At 43.2% G+C, this 15248-nt stretch overlaps 1 protein-coding gene across 1 annotated transcript in view; it reads left to right on the forward strand.

Annotated features, from left to right (window-relative positions):
* PPM1H (protein phosphatase, Mg2+/Mn2+ dependent 1H) overlaps positions 1-15248 on the forward strand; it is a 143059-nt gene that overhangs the window by 112665 nt on the left and 15146 nt on the right. The window contains exons 7-8 of the mRNA XM_067289940.1: positions 11417-11480; positions 13219-13326. Of these exons, the coding sequence (XP_067146041.1) occupies positions 11417-11480; positions 13219-13326 (172 nt within the window). The remainder of the gene's footprint in view (positions 1-11416; positions 11481-13218; positions 13327-15248) is intronic.

Genomic DNA, 15248 nt, shown 5'->3' on the forward strand with positions numbered 1-15248 from the left:
GAATGATTTAAAATTAAAAGAAGAGATAAATCTGTAAATCAGTTTGTGCCTCGTTTGTGAGTCTGTGCTATGCACTTTCACCTTATTGAAAATGGTTATTGCTTAGCTAATATTACTTGGCTTTAGAAGAAAGATAAAGGAGCACCATTTTTAGAAGTACAATAATGAGTAAGATAGAAGAGACTGGGTAAGTCTAAATGGATTGCAGATTTGATTCAATGTATTGTTTTTCAGTACTGCTATGTGAACTCTTTCTAGCATATGGCAAGGGGGAGAAGAGAGTTGATTTTCCTGTTGACTTTTCTGAATTTCCTGAAGTTTAGGACACATGTTGTTCCAGTTATAGATTTTAATATGGTCGGTACACAGATTGCCCCTAGTTTAGCACAAATATGCCTAGCTGCAAACAGCTATCCAGGAACAAATATTTAAACTGTGACTTGAATATTCAAGCCTAAGTACACCTCAGTGTTATCCCAGAAAGAGATGATCTGTGCCAAGCAAAAGCATGTGGAGACCGTGATGATGCTACCTCTCCCTGCTGTTCCTTTTGAATTTTGGCTGGATGCAGAAAATATCCTGAATAAAAGAATCTAGAATTTCTTGGCCAAATTCATATCCCACAGTTAATGCATCAGTTACCTTTTTGTTTGTTTGCTTCAGGACAATAAAGTAGTGAGGGGATAGCTCTGCCTCCATAGTATTCGGGTAAATCAGAGTCTTTCTAAATAAGGATCTGTTTCTTTTTGCAGGGCATTTGCCCAAGGAAGGCTTGTTTTCCATGGAATTGTGTGCAGTGATCTTCTAAGTGGAGGAGAAACAATCTGCTTCTATTTATCCAAAAGTCTGGATCAATTTTAATGGTTAAGAGTGTGGGCAAGATATTAGCTTTCCAGCTTGATTAGCCTGTAGAGGTGGTAGTTTGAGGTGGCTGGTATTGCACAGTGATAGTTTTCCATCTCAAGATTCTCACTTCTATTTTCTTCCCTTTCTAATTCCTAGAATTAATTGATGCATCAGGACACAGCGGCCCAGGACATCTCTGTATGTATTTGTTTCTAAGTACAGTATCTGTCATGGAGAATAAATTAGCATATATATTCCTTTTCTAGAAAAAGTCAGGTGGAGCCTTGACCAGCCAGAGCTTGCTACACTAAAATGCTGCCAAACCTTTATTGCTTACAATGTAGAATTGTCAGGATCTTTTTTGGTCAATGACTTCCCTCGGTGTTGACATTTGCACGTATGAGTAGAGATAGGCAGGTGATCTTAGCAAAAAGCAGTCACTCCTGTACTGATCCTTTAGTAAGATGGTGTAAAATGCAGCTCTGATGCTTTCTCTGGAAAAAGAACTGTTTTATTTTAAAATTCGGGACGCTTTCTATGGTTTCTATTAGAAGCTGTACGACTCTGTTTGTTTTTGTTTTTTGTGCCCTCCCGCCCCCTTCTGCTGTGCTCTGGAGCTTTTCAGCTTCTCAACAATGGGTTGGCTTGCCCATCTTGCTTGGCTTACGCAAGGTTATTGTCTCTGGGTCTGCCATAACACATTTGGCCTCCTCTCCACCCCCCTTTCTTTTTCTCTTCTTTTTTTTATTTTTTTCCCCATGAAGCTTCCACATTGGCTTTGTCTCGGCAGCCCACAGTGGTAGCAGTGCTGCCCAGTTTCCCCACGGCATTAAGGACAACCACTGATCCAGCAGTGCGTGCTGCATCACCAGCCCAAGCTGCATGTGGTTGCTTTGAGACCAACCTTTCCCTTCTCCTGTGAACATCCCCACCCCTCAGCCCCTTCTCCCTTCTCTGCAGCGGGAGTCAGGGCAAGAAACACGCTGCGGCGTTTGGGTGGGAGCTGGCCATGAGCTGCCCCACGCACGTGGAGGTTGAGTGACCGTTGCAGGGTACAGACTGCAACCGGCAGGGCGTTTTAGGAGCTACATCTCCCGCTGAACTAGCCTCCGAGCTGTCTCGAGCTGTAATTTGCTGGCAGACATCTGTGTTGCTAACAGGCTTTCTCAGCTGGATCCCTGGGCTAGGGTTTTTTTAGGCCCATGGTTTGCAGAGGTTAAACTTTTATGATGAAGAGGGTCGTTCTGGTGACTTTTGCAAGTCCTGGCAACAGAGGCATCAGGGGAGAGGCAGTTGGCCACATAAGCAAAATGTTGCCAGTGTTAAGAAGGGTGCAGGTAATCTGAGGTAGAAGTATATAGAAAAGAATCAGGCCTGATGATAAAATATACTAGCATTTGTCTTCAAATACCCATGCTCATTTTAAGAAGTGCACAGAATTAGTATTCTCCATCTCCTCCTTTTGTTTAAAACACGATTGGTAAGGTTTGCTTCACCCATGGATAAATCCAGTGTGAATAATTTCTGTTTTTCTTACTGAACATATATTTCAGAGTGCTTTGCTCTGACTGTATCTTAGAGCACTTCCTGAAACCTGCTCTGTGGTTTTCTGGTTTATTGTGCTCCTTACTGGCACTCACACACACACAGCTACTTCTGCCAGTGTTCCCCTGCCAACCTCCTGTGGGGCCAGAGGATCCTTACAGCAGTATATTTGACCAAAGGCATCCAGAAGGCACTACCACTTGGCATCAGTTTTGTGGTTTTCCAAATTTTGTTCCTCCTTGAAACATAAACAGAAGCCTTTCTACTGTCTGCATTAAAGTAGAAGATTTTAGGGTCTGAAGTGACAGAAGAGCCCTAGACCAAAAGTCCACTTTTAGACCTGATTTGTTTGTGACTTGCTTTGCCTTCAGAGATTGCACAGAGTTGAATTATACCCCATCCAAAATGGTTCAACCAACGGATCTCATCCCAGCTTCTTGCAAAGGGTTAAAATCTCAGGATACAGCAAGCAGGAAAACTGTATGTTCAGTCTGAGCATGCTGTATTCGTAGCAGCAGAGCTATTATCAGCTCCATGTCTGGTGAGGTTTTGTTGTAGTACATGATTAGCCACCCAATGGTCAGCCCGTTTGGGGGAGTCACCTATGTGTGTGATTTATTCCAAACCAGAAAGGCTGGTGCCCTGGGGCTAGCGCTAAGCAAAACCCATTTTATTCTAGAGTCAATATTGTCCACTCCCTGGCATGCTGCCAGCCTGTTCTGTGCTTGCCCTTTTCTTTCCAACAGGGAATGTCTTTCAGCCTCTAAGCATCTGATTTAAAAAGCAACTTTACTTTTCAAGTCATTTTATTTTGTTTGGGATGGATGTCTTTTGCTTTCATTGTGCAAGCCCACCTTGCAGTCTGCGGTTCAGACTCCAGCTCACAAAAAATAGGGTCCCATTAATCACTTATTGGGGATCTAGAATACCACGTCAAGAGCCAATGTACATGTTGTGCGTGGTAATGTGCGAGTTGATTTGAACAAATATTGTCAATGTGGCTGCTATCTTATTCTTTATTGCGCTGTTCAATGTCCTTTGACAGCGCATTCAGGTAGCCTGGCAGCGGAGTGCATAAGCAGATTGAGAAATGCCACAGAATACTTTATGAAGCAGACGCCCGCACTGCACCCCCCGTTTAATATAAATTGATTTATTGAATCAAGCACAGAAGCCCTGCTACAGAAACCTCAGGCTACATCCTCTAGAGAACCACCTAATAAAACAGCCCCAACTGACACTCCTCATTAGCTTTTCCACGGATCCCAAGGCAGTATTTAAAGTGACAGTGTCCCTCTTTTCGGCCTGAATTTATCTGCTGGCTAATGCCTGTGGGTCTAATTAGCTTAGCATTATTAGTCTTATTCAGATAAGCTGCATTTCCTAACAGCTTGATTCCAACTTGTAAAAAGTAATTGGAAGTCTGCAAGCCCTGTGCCATAACCTGCTTGATTACACCTTTTAGCCAAATTCATGTAATTTACAAAAAGTCATCTTTTTCCCCTCCGTTTTTAATTGAGCTTTTTTTGTCTAGTGAAACCTTCTGTGCTTCTTCTGTTGAAATCCTGGCTGTATTGTTGTGTTTGAGACCTCAGCCGTATCCTTTGTACAATCGCCAGGGAGAGATCAAATTTTAATTTCATAATTACTTCACAAGAAAGCAGCCTTTTCCCCGGTCATGCCTGGTATTAATTTCCTCCCAGCAACTTACATTTTCATAATGTAATGATTATGGGCCACCTCAGCAGCATTAGGCCTTTGTAGAGAGAGGAGAGAGAGGATATCATTTTTTGCAGCAGAAACGGTGCTCCACAGCCACTTGCTTTGCTGTTTGCTTTTTGCTCTCATTGCAAGGTAGCATGGCATGGGCCGGGGTGCATGCAGCCGGAGCAGTTTGCCAGATTGTGGCTGAGTGTCTGAGGCACAGCTCTGCAATGATGAATGGCTGTTTGCAATGTGCATGTTATGCATCTTTCCAAGATTTGCAGCCTTGCCGCAGGAACAGCGGGAGACGAGAGCTGACCCGCTTGTGTACAGCACATCTCCCGACAGTGATGGATGGCTCTGTTTTCCCCAAGTGCACACATGCCACAGGAGCTGAGCCAGTGTCTTTGGGGCAGGATAAAGCAAAAAAAAGCAAAACAAAAAAATAACTGTCTGCTGTGACAAAGGAGAAAACTGCATCTGGGGTAAAGCTCTTCAGAAATGTCCTTGCTGGGACCAAGTGAGCCTGAAAGGAATGAGGTTGGTCCAAGTGGTGTCCCGCAGGAGCCTTTCCATCGGGAGCCAGCGCGCTGCAGGCCTCTCGCTGCCTGGCTGTGCTGCTGAGCAGCTGAGCTCAGGCTCTGCCTTGCCCCAAGCTCAGGTGCTGCACAGGCAAGGACACCCAAAGGCTCCCGGTCTGGTTTTGGTGGCCAGAAGCTAAACTGAAGCGAGGTAATCTGCAAATGGAAGACTCAAATATGCTTAGTGAGACATCTTGAACAGAAACAAATCTTCTGCCTGGTGAGGTGAAGTCTATTCTCCCATTCCTGCTTTCTAGTCCGGACACTTTCTCTGGCTTTTCCGAGTTGTGCACATTCCACGTAACCTCTTCTGGGTCCCTAGGAAATCCTCTTTCTTTCTGTTGCCACCAGAGTTTGACTTATGGCTCTGCTCCTGGCTGAGAGGAGGTCCCTTGCTCTTTGGAGGAGTTTCCAGGCCTGCAGTGGGAGGATGAGTTGTCGCTTGCTGCATCTCTCACTACCTGCCCCATCCAACACTACCGGGATGTTTCCCAGGAGTGTTCGCTCCTTAACAGTGATCTCCTTCCTTCCAGAGGATCCCAGCTAGCCAGATCGCAGCAGACACTGCGAGGCAAACAAGCCATCTTTCTCCCATCTGCCTCACCACATCCTTTTAACAAAATGCGCAGTAAACTCTGCATTTAAGAACGGTTCATCTGTCCATCACAGTGCGTTAAGCCCCATAGGGTGTTAACAGCTCACTTCCCTTCTACCCCTATCTCCATAGTAAATTGCAGCCAAACCTTCCTGTTTGTCTTTTAAAAGTAGAAGAGATTAAGTAAATTTTCAAAAGTACCTAAGACACTGAGTTCTCTGGAGGAAAAGAAAAATGAACTGGTAAAATTTGCAGACCATGGATTCACTTGGTTTTCAGTTTGCATGCAGTTTCGGTCCCTCGTTGTGGGTGAGGGAAGCTCTCCCCCTCAGAAGAGGCGAGTTGAAGAGCTAGCAGTGTACTTGTTCTGTTCCTCCTGTCTGTCGTGAGCACAAAACCAGCAAGTGAAGATGCTTTTAAAAACACTTAATGACATTTTTCCCTGATTTGCCCTTCTCTGACTAAGAACCTCTCCAGGACTGCACCCTCTCCCCAGCTTTTCCACCCCACCACCACTTTATTTTAATGCTCCATCAGAGGTAAATGTACTAAAAAAATCAGCCACGCTCGGGAAAGCGCATGAAAGAAGATGCAGGTATTCATATCATTCAGTTGGGTGGCCAAGACGGGTGGAGTTTGCTTAGCTCCAGCAATTCTTTGCCCAGGAGAGCACGGTGCTTGGGGGACGCTTCCTCTCGGGACGAAGTCCTGACTCTGCATTAGGACTGTGCCCCATGGTGTGGGCTGCCTGCAGGTCCAGCATTCAAGGAGTGGTCTGATTTGAGCAAGCCAGAGATCATATATATATACATATTTTTAATTCACAGCTGGGCTAAGCCATCCATATAGGCAGAACTAGGAATTTCAAAATGAAGCATTTGGCAGTTTCAGGTTCAGAAGAAGGGGGTTCTGCCTTTTCTGGGGAAAATGGATGTTTCAAGACTTGCATGTTTTTCTCTCTACATGAAAAAAACCTTATTAGAGCATCTTGGTTTGTAGAATAGATGTTTCCCTAAAGCTGTGTTTTGTACATATGTGCGCATGAGTCTGTCTTCTTTAATACTTGTGTTTTTGCTATCATCCTTTCTCTAACAAACATTAGTATGGCTTGTATGCTTTTATTATATTTGTATATCTTAACTTTGCCTCATTGAACTATACGTCACATGAGTGGTAGAGGAAAGAAACTGAGGCACTGAAACATTGCAGCTAACCTATCCAGAGGATACTTAATGTCAGTGCTGCGTGGATTAAGGGATCCTGACTCTGCAAAAGCGCATATGTATAAGGACATTCAAAAAATTGTGGATGGATCAAGATATAAATTGCATAATTTTCAGTGGCTCTGTGCCTAACCTGTGCTACATATCATTGCTCCTTTTGGAAAGCTTGTTAGTAAGTGCTCACTTACTCTGGTTTGATGTATGTAGTTCAATAGACAACAGAGATAACCAGTTCCTTTTGGGTTGGTGATTTGAGTCCTATTATACAAAGGATTAGTTCCAATCCATTGTTTTCTTGTGGAATTTCTTTTTTCTAGCAAGTTTTGTGTTGCTCAAGGATTAAAATCCCATTTTCTACTAGTATGACCAGGAAATGTTGAGTGGAGGGGTAGAAGGTGGTTTGTTAGGTGCTTTTTTTTGTACAGTTAGTAACAAAGCAGTTCTGAATTATCCCGTGTCCACAAACCTGTCTCAAAGGAGAGCCTTCATCCTTGTTTTCAGGATAAACTAGGACATTTCTGAAGCTCTAGTGCTTTTTCTTCGTGCTCCACAAGTGGGTTGTGCTTTGTGCTTCAAGCTAAAGCCCTTTGACAATTCTGTTGCTGTTCTTCAGGTGTAATTCTCAGTTTACTATCAGGTGTCACTAGTAGAGATGTGAAATATGGACAAACTTTCTAAAGCCAAGTGCTATGGAAAGGCAGAAAACACAGTGGGCACAAGCCTGGATTCCCCTGTCGTTCACACACCGAGTCTTCCAGGGCAGGATAGACTGTGTTTCTGCTACCATCTGTTGTGCCTGGGGATGCCAGTCCAATACCTTTCATGAACAGCAAACTCGCACTATTCTCTGTAAAAGCAAACTTAGTATAATGTTGGTTTGTTTGTTTTACAACAGCTTCTACTCTTACGTGAATTTGCATGTACTTTAATATGGCCAATTTTAAGAACAAATTATGTGGCAGGAGAATGCTTAACACATGTGAGAGATTATCTAGGATTTTGGCTCTGAAATCTGTATTTGGGAGCTGACCAATTTTTCAAATTCAGCACCCGGCAATTTGCAGGTAACTTAGCCCTTTATTTAAAGGGCATTATGTTAAGCATTGCTAATGATTGTGGATACCATAGGAAATCTGTTCCATAGATTACCATGTGCATTTAGCAGCTTCCGGTGATTTTTTGCTGTGTATTTAGAACAGATTCCAATTACTGTATGAGTAACATCATCTCAGTCCTAGTTCTTTCTGACATCTCTTTTGGCTCCTGGTGCTATTTGGCCCAGTTTTCCAAAATGTCGATCCTGAGTCCAAATGTAACTTTGTGGGTGGTACATGTGTCAAGCCCTAGTTCAGTATTTTTGGACAGCAGTAGTGTTTCATAAATCTTTTTAAATGAAAAGAAGAAATGAAGTTAAATGGAAAAAAAATGCAGCTAGATCTAGCTGGGCACAAGTTTGCCTTCTCTACACCCATCTCTCTCTCTCTCTCCCTCCCCTCCATTTTTCCATTTGGGAAAAATAGAGGTTTACGTGGCAGAAATTTTGACAGGATTTAGGCTCTCTCAGAGCAGCAAGCAACAGTATAGCCTTCTCTTTATGACCTTTCTTGGCACGTTCTGGTGGCCACTGAGTTCTTCTGGGATGCAGATGAGGAAGATGAGGGTAGAGGATTTCAACCCTGTGTCTGTGTTTGTTACAACAGAGAACTAGGCTGAATTACATAGATGTCTGAATAAGGCTGTGTTGGCATTAAGAAAAACAAACAAACAACCCCCTCAGGTTCTCCATATGTCTGTATTTGATATACCTATTGCCATATTATATCTTTATATACAGTACATTCTCTCCCAAAACAGCACAGGAAGGTATAAATGCAACTTTATTACTTAAAGTCAAGTGAAATAGTCCAGAAGGTTGTAGTCTGTGTGAAATAAACATACGTACAAAGTACAGGAGGTTTCACGCAGCATAAATCAAAAGGAACTTCATAGCTTCCTTCCTTCCTTCTCCCCAGTGCAGTTGCAGAGCTGCTAGCTGAAAAGCTGTCCTTCATCATTCTTCTGCAGGAAACCACACACTCATATATTATTAATTCTGTTTCACTAGTAATGTAGGACCTAGATACTTTTCTAGAGTGTCTCAAGTGGCTTTTCAGTGCATCTGTGCCATTTCCACTGCTGCAATTACAGTTATAAGCATTGTTTTTCAAAGGCTGAATAATTTTTTGGCAACAGCAATGTCAACAAAAAAAAAAGTATGTTTGAGATGAGTCTTGACACCCAAGTTCTGAGCCCAAGAGGCAATTTGCTGAGAAACTGAGAAACAAAACGAATCACTGTAGCCCTCTGGGCCTTGCTCGCTTAGTCACATAGCTTGAGGAGATCATAAGCTAGCCAGCTGCCATTCCTGAAGAAACAAGTTAGCTTCATCTCTTGCAGCGTGGCCTCTTCCAACATCCTTGCACCAATGTGTCACAGTTTGATGGCCCAGTGGAAGATGGCCCTTATGGTGGTTCCATAAAAGATGCTGAGATGCAGCTGTGGGGACTATTCTTATGAAAGACAGTTGGACAAATGATGCCCTTGTTTTTCCCCCTTCTTCCTAAAGCACAGTCAACGTGAGGTGCTGTGCATGAAAATGTGAGGAAGGAGGGGAGTGAGGGAAGAAAACTCAGTCCCTGTTTTTGGCTACTTACAGAACAGTGTAAAATGGGATCCTTGGTCTCTCAAGTATTTTTAATCACCTTGCTGCTAATCTAATCTGTGGGTAAGGAATGGGTTCATCTATTGCTTTAAAGCGGGTTTTGCAAATAGTTAGTCACGTTAGCTTAGTCATGTTAGCTATTTGTAACAAATATGTATAGCAGCTTGAAAATCCAATAGGAATCATTGTCTTGTTGGCTTTGTGGTTTGATTAGTCATTTGACTCTTGTGCCATATATGGACTCGACTGACATCCTTTTTCTTGGAGTCAGAGCTCCGCTGGCTCTGTGTATGGGAATGAAAAGAGCTCAGACGGTCAAGGAGGTTTCACAAGGCTCCCTGCACTGCAGGTCCAGCTGGGAGCTTTGGGATGTGCTAACAGTTAGGGATGTAATAGAGCTGTGGTAAAACTTAGCCTTGTCCAAACCAGGTATCCAAGTTGGTGAGTGAGGCAAAGACATTAGCTATTCCCTGCTGGAAATAAAGGAAGGAACAAGAGCAGAACCCATGACTGACTCATCCTTTCCAACAAAATGATATTCCAGGGTTTAAACATCAGTGAAGTTTTATCTTGCTGGCTAGTGTTTAGTGATCTGTGCCTGTTTCTCTTCCGTTTCTCTTCCTGCTAATCTGTTTCCCCTCTCCTGCTACAAAAATGCCATTTAAGTGCCTTCTCCTTATTATCTCTTGTAGAGATCTCCAAAACATATTTGCCAAATCTGTGTAACTCTTTATGTAAATTTTCTTGACTGTGTGGTCTCCCAGGAAGTATCCATTGCATCTTTGGAAACCTTTCCTGATTCCTCTTTGGGATTTCACATACAGTAATGTTCTGTAGTACAGGAGGAGTGGAGTCCCTCACTACTGTTACTTCTTTGGATTTTGGATTGTTTCCTTCCCCCCACCCCCAGCCACTAATGTGGACCATACCTGTGATTATTAGGAAATGTAAATGTGGGGCTTAAATTTGACATCTGTGCTACTGTCTTCAAGTCTGAGGCTTGCCATGTGGTGCCTAGAGGATGCAGCATATATAGCTATGTAAAACAACACCTTTATTGATCCCAGGTCTATGCTATATTTCAGTGAAGCAAGGGGGAGTTCGATTACAATATAGGATTTCACCCTTAATTTTTAATTTCCTGCTGGTTTGTGTCACCGCCTTAATGTTGCTTCAGCCTGACTGAATGTGATTCCCACGGGCTCAAGTGGCCAGCGCAGCTCGAGCGCTGAGCCGCAGGGGTCGGCGTGCTGGCTGTGCCTGGCAAGGGATGTGCCGCTGGGCTGTCCCTCCGCACACTCGTTTCCCCCCAGCTTTGGCGAGAGGGGCTGATGCGGTGACGGCTTTGGTCTAGCCCCAAGAGCCAGGGGCAGCAGAACACGCAGGGAAGGGGGATACAGCTTTGTGGTACGAAGGAAGCGTGTGCCTCTGGCTTTGGGGGGACGTACTCCAACCACAGAGGCTCCCCAGCCTGTGGGCCTGAGCATATGTTGTGCAAACCAAAGGACCCTCTGCAGCTATGAGAGTGACAGCCATCTATTTTTTCCCTCACTGACAAAATTGCTCACCTTCTCACCTCATCAGTGTCAACAGCTGGATGTGTAAAAGGTAGAGTATGCAGGCTTGCGATAAATGGAATCAGAGCATGAGCATTTACTTCGCTTGTCTCTCGGCCGTTGGAAAGCTGCTGTGAAATGTAAAATCTCTGACAACCTTGAATGTTGCAGTCAAGGTCAAATGGGCACTAAATATCCTTCTAAAACTCTTCACCACGTGAAGCTCGCTGTGGTTTGGAGAGGCGAGAAGAGGAGCTGAGAGCTGTTTCACACTTTGACCATGCTCGCATTCGGTGGTTGTTCACTGTTCAGATTAACAATGTGAATTTAGTCACTGGGGTTTTTTTAATGGCACTGTATTATAGTATAGCTACTGCCATAGCCAAAAATATCTCCCCCATTAGGATGTTATTCCAATTCACCTCTCTTTTCCTGTAAGAAATCAGAGCAGCTTGGCATGTTAGATACTTCCTGACGTTCACTTTTCCTTTTGGTCAAATGGTGCAAATCTTTAGGGAAGATTTCCACAGACGAAGGAACTGACATCTTGGTTCAAAGGCAGAGTCTCTAGGAAAAGTAATGATTAAAAAAATATATACTTGTTTCAGGGCACTAGGTCACTAATTGAGTGCAAGCTTTAAAAATGTTGTTTATCCCCCCCACAGGGCATACAAAACCATTGAGGAAGACGACTTGAAGTTTCCTCTTATATATGGAGAAGGCAAGAAGGTGGGCACATTTGCTTTACTCCAACTGAAGCAAGAAAGAATTCTGTGCTGTTTACCTCTCAGTTTAGCCTGTGGCAGTCCAATGTTTTCCACTCAGTATCTATTTTATCGTTTTGACAGCTTGAAAGAATATCTTACGTCTGTCATAAATCAGTCTCATGTCGGGGGGGGGAAGGGGTGGAGGAGAGAAGCTCAACATATAAGCAGTTATATAGCAAACGTAGTCATTTGCTGTTCAGTTTGCTTTTGGTTTGGTTTCATTGTAAATGATTAGAGTACAATGGGACCACCTTTAAGTGATTTAAAATTTTCCTAGTTTGATTATAAAATATAACTAGGCTGGATGAATGTATGCTTATGTTTGCTGAGCAAAGCAGAAGGATATTTAATAACACTTCATAGTGCTCTGAGATAAAAAACACTAATTTAGGAAGGAGAGGGATCAGGGTGGGATTTTGGAAATATAGTACCCCTTAACCATATCTTCTTCAGCTAGTGCGCATGAACTCGCTGTTGAGTCTTTCTGATGTGAATGCTGATAGCTTTTCTTAAAAGAAAAAAAAACACCATCATTCCATTTGGGTGCACTTTGTCTCCAATTCCATGATTAAGAACAGTGAGATTATTAGTGCTGATCCCAGCAAGCTTAGCTGGATGCAGCAATAGGATCAATATAAGGACATGTGGTGTCAGTTCACTGATACTAGTATGCTTGCTGTGTTTCTAAATAGCGCTCCCCTGCTGCATTAGGTTCTTATCTCAATGCAGAAATACGTGCTCTTCAAAACTAGTTAAGTTTTGAAGATTCAAACCTGCAGCTTATCTCTAAATTTGGTTAGGTTTATAATTATTTGCCAAATGTTTCATGAACATCTTACTTTTTAATTTACTTTCTTATTGCATTATGGAGCTAAGATTTAGTGAGGCAAAATAATTTTAAGTCAGTCACTCCCTGCTATTGATGCACTGAGCTGTCCTGGTCAGAAGCTGCTACAGCTGTGCTCAAATTTGGGGGAGTGATACGCAAACAGCAGAGATTTAGGTTCCCCATGAGACAGTCTGCCTGGTCGCTCTTTGGGGAAGTGTTAGTGAAGAAGAGCCTGGTGCCTCTTGGAAAACCACTAATGTCGCAGAGAAAGATGCTCAGAAAGGAAGTGGTAGATCTGAGGTGGCAGCAGACCTGCTCTGGACCAGTTCTACATCGGGTGCTACTGACACAGTGGCACCCTCCTCTCTGTGCTCCTGCATCAGCAGTTTACGGTGACCTTTGGTACTTTCCTTGGTGGAGGGAATATGTGGCAATGTGTCAATAGGAAGAGGCCACAGGTGTCTGGAATAAATGAGCTAATTAAGCTCCTCATCCTTTTTGTAAAACCTATTTACTTCACACTGATAGCATGATCTGCTAAAGGAATGCTCTCCTTGACTGTCATGGGACAGCTAGGGGACTGGGTTAGATTTCCATTGGCCCTTTCGGATGGTCACAGTCTAAGGCATGCATGCACAGTCTGGGATGTGGACAAATACAAAGCTTAGAATAACCACAGAAATGGAGATGTGAGCATTAAAAGTTTAAAAGTTGTTTATCTGTGTTAACTCCAGAGTTTCTGGGAGAAAAAAAAGGGAATTTATCCCAAACAATAGTAGTTATGGAGTGGGATTGTTCTTTCTTTCTCTCTTTCCCTATCGGCATAGTGCATGGAACCATATTTGATCCCATTGTTTTTCTTTGTTTCCAGGCTCGGGTTATGGCAACAATTGGGGTGACCCGAGGACTGGGAGACCATGACCTGAAGGTGCACGACTCCAATATCTACATCAAACCTTTCCTGTCCTCATCTCCCGAGGTAAAACAGTCAAGCTTCAATTATCTGATTTGTGGGAGAGATAAAAAATACACTAACTGTGCTTTTTTTCTTCATCCCAAATGTGACTCCATTCTGATTCTGGCCTGATCCAGGGAACATGCTGCCCTTCCCAAAGGTTTCTGTAATGGAGAAGTTGAAAGGTATTAATACATGTGGGAGCAGGAATGTTATAAATTCCCCAGTTGTGTGCCCTACTTCTGGTTTCTCCACATCCCTGCCAGGGCAGTGATGCCTTCTCACTCTTTGCACTTCATGGCTGAAGTTCCTCCTGCTGCATGGTACCAGATACTTCTTTTCCGCTTGTGTCCCATTATCCTGCAGCCCCACATTCAGTGTGACAGACACCCCTCTCTCCTCACCTCCACATGCTCCAGTTTGCTTTTAGGCCTGGATCGCGCTGCCTTCACAGAAGCTAACATAAATCTCTGTTCTCAGGTAAGGGAGGAGAACTAGGTACTGTCATGTTGGATGTCTTCCATGGTAGCATGAAATCCTGCTTTAGATAGAGGACATCGGATCAACTGCTAAGTAGGAAAACACTGAGAGCACGTTGGGAGAGCTTTATGCTTCCATCTGGCTACCCCTTCACTTCCAGACCCAGTTCATTATTCTGTATGATGATTTTATGTAATATGTAAATAATGGCAGAAACAACAGTATGGATTCCCAAATTATAGCATAAAGAGGGGATGGCACAGTATTTATGTTTGGGGTAGTAACCCTACTACTCAATTGTTTGGGAACTATTGTTTTAAATCCCTCCATTGCTGTGACTTGTCTTGCTCCAAACATGTTCAGTTTTTGAACACTGAAGACCTTGCAATGAACTGAAGCATTTCGTAGGAGAAAGTGAGCTATCCATCAGAAGAGGCTCAGGATATAAAGGCTTGCTAGAGGGGTTTGAATGTACTTGTTTATCAAGAAGAAACATGCAAACCTCACTTTTTTTTTTTTCTCCATAGCTACATTCCTGTTCCTACATCAATGAACAGATGACACACATTTTCCATAAAATATTAAGCAGGAGCAAACCAGCCTTTGAGAGCACCAAAAGACAAACCACGTTCTAATCAGACTTTGCTACCATGGGCCAGATGCTGAGAGCCTTTCACTGCTAACTGGCTTTCTGGTGTTTTAACCATACCTGGGATCTGACCTTGAATTTACTTGCTTACGGCAGTGTGAGAGAATGAAAATACACAAATAATATAACGCTGCCGGGAAGGAACAAAATTATTAAATTGACCTTGCTAGAACATCTTTGAGACTTTATTTTAAAAAAAGGGGGAGGGAGGGGGGAAGTGCTGAAAGATTCTGGCCCCAAAGAGAAGGAGGAGATCCAGAGACAGCCTCTTCTTCCCTTCCGTTTTCCTTGCTGTCAGTCTGGTAGCTTCACTCTCGCCACTTTAATTGTATGGTATCCCTCACTTGGGACCTGCTTCTGTCCTCCTAAGCCAGGCAATCAGCTGCTCTGCCCTCATCACTGTGATGGATTTGTTTAGTGCCAGTGTAATGATGCAATTCTACCTATTTATTTTTCTTTCTGGCATGATGAGATCCCATGTTTCTGGGGTATATAATAGCTGCAGCACAGTATCTCAGCAGGATCATCTCTGCCAATTGCTGCTGCAGTATTCGTCTGTGTGTATAAACCAAAGCTTCTCATGGGCTTTTCTGATTTGTGTGTGTGTTCAAATTCTGGAATGTGACGTCCAGTTCATATGCTATCCACGTTTCAGGATCTCTTAACTGCTTCATAAAAGGAAAGCAAAAAATGGCTTTGTTTCCATATTCCCTTCACAGCTAAATTCAGCAGAAATGTAATAGGGCAGGAGCAGGAAAGACAGAGGACCAGCCACCTCAATTTAGAGATGTTGGCAAAAAAAACCCTGAATATTATT

This window comes from Apteryx mantelli, chromosome 1, assembly GCF_036417845.1.
Source record: "Apteryx mantelli isolate bAptMan1 chromosome 1, bAptMan1.hap1, whole genome shotgun sequence".
NCBI lineage: Eukaryota > Metazoa > Chordata > Aves > Apterygiformes > Apterygidae > Apteryx > Apteryx mantelli.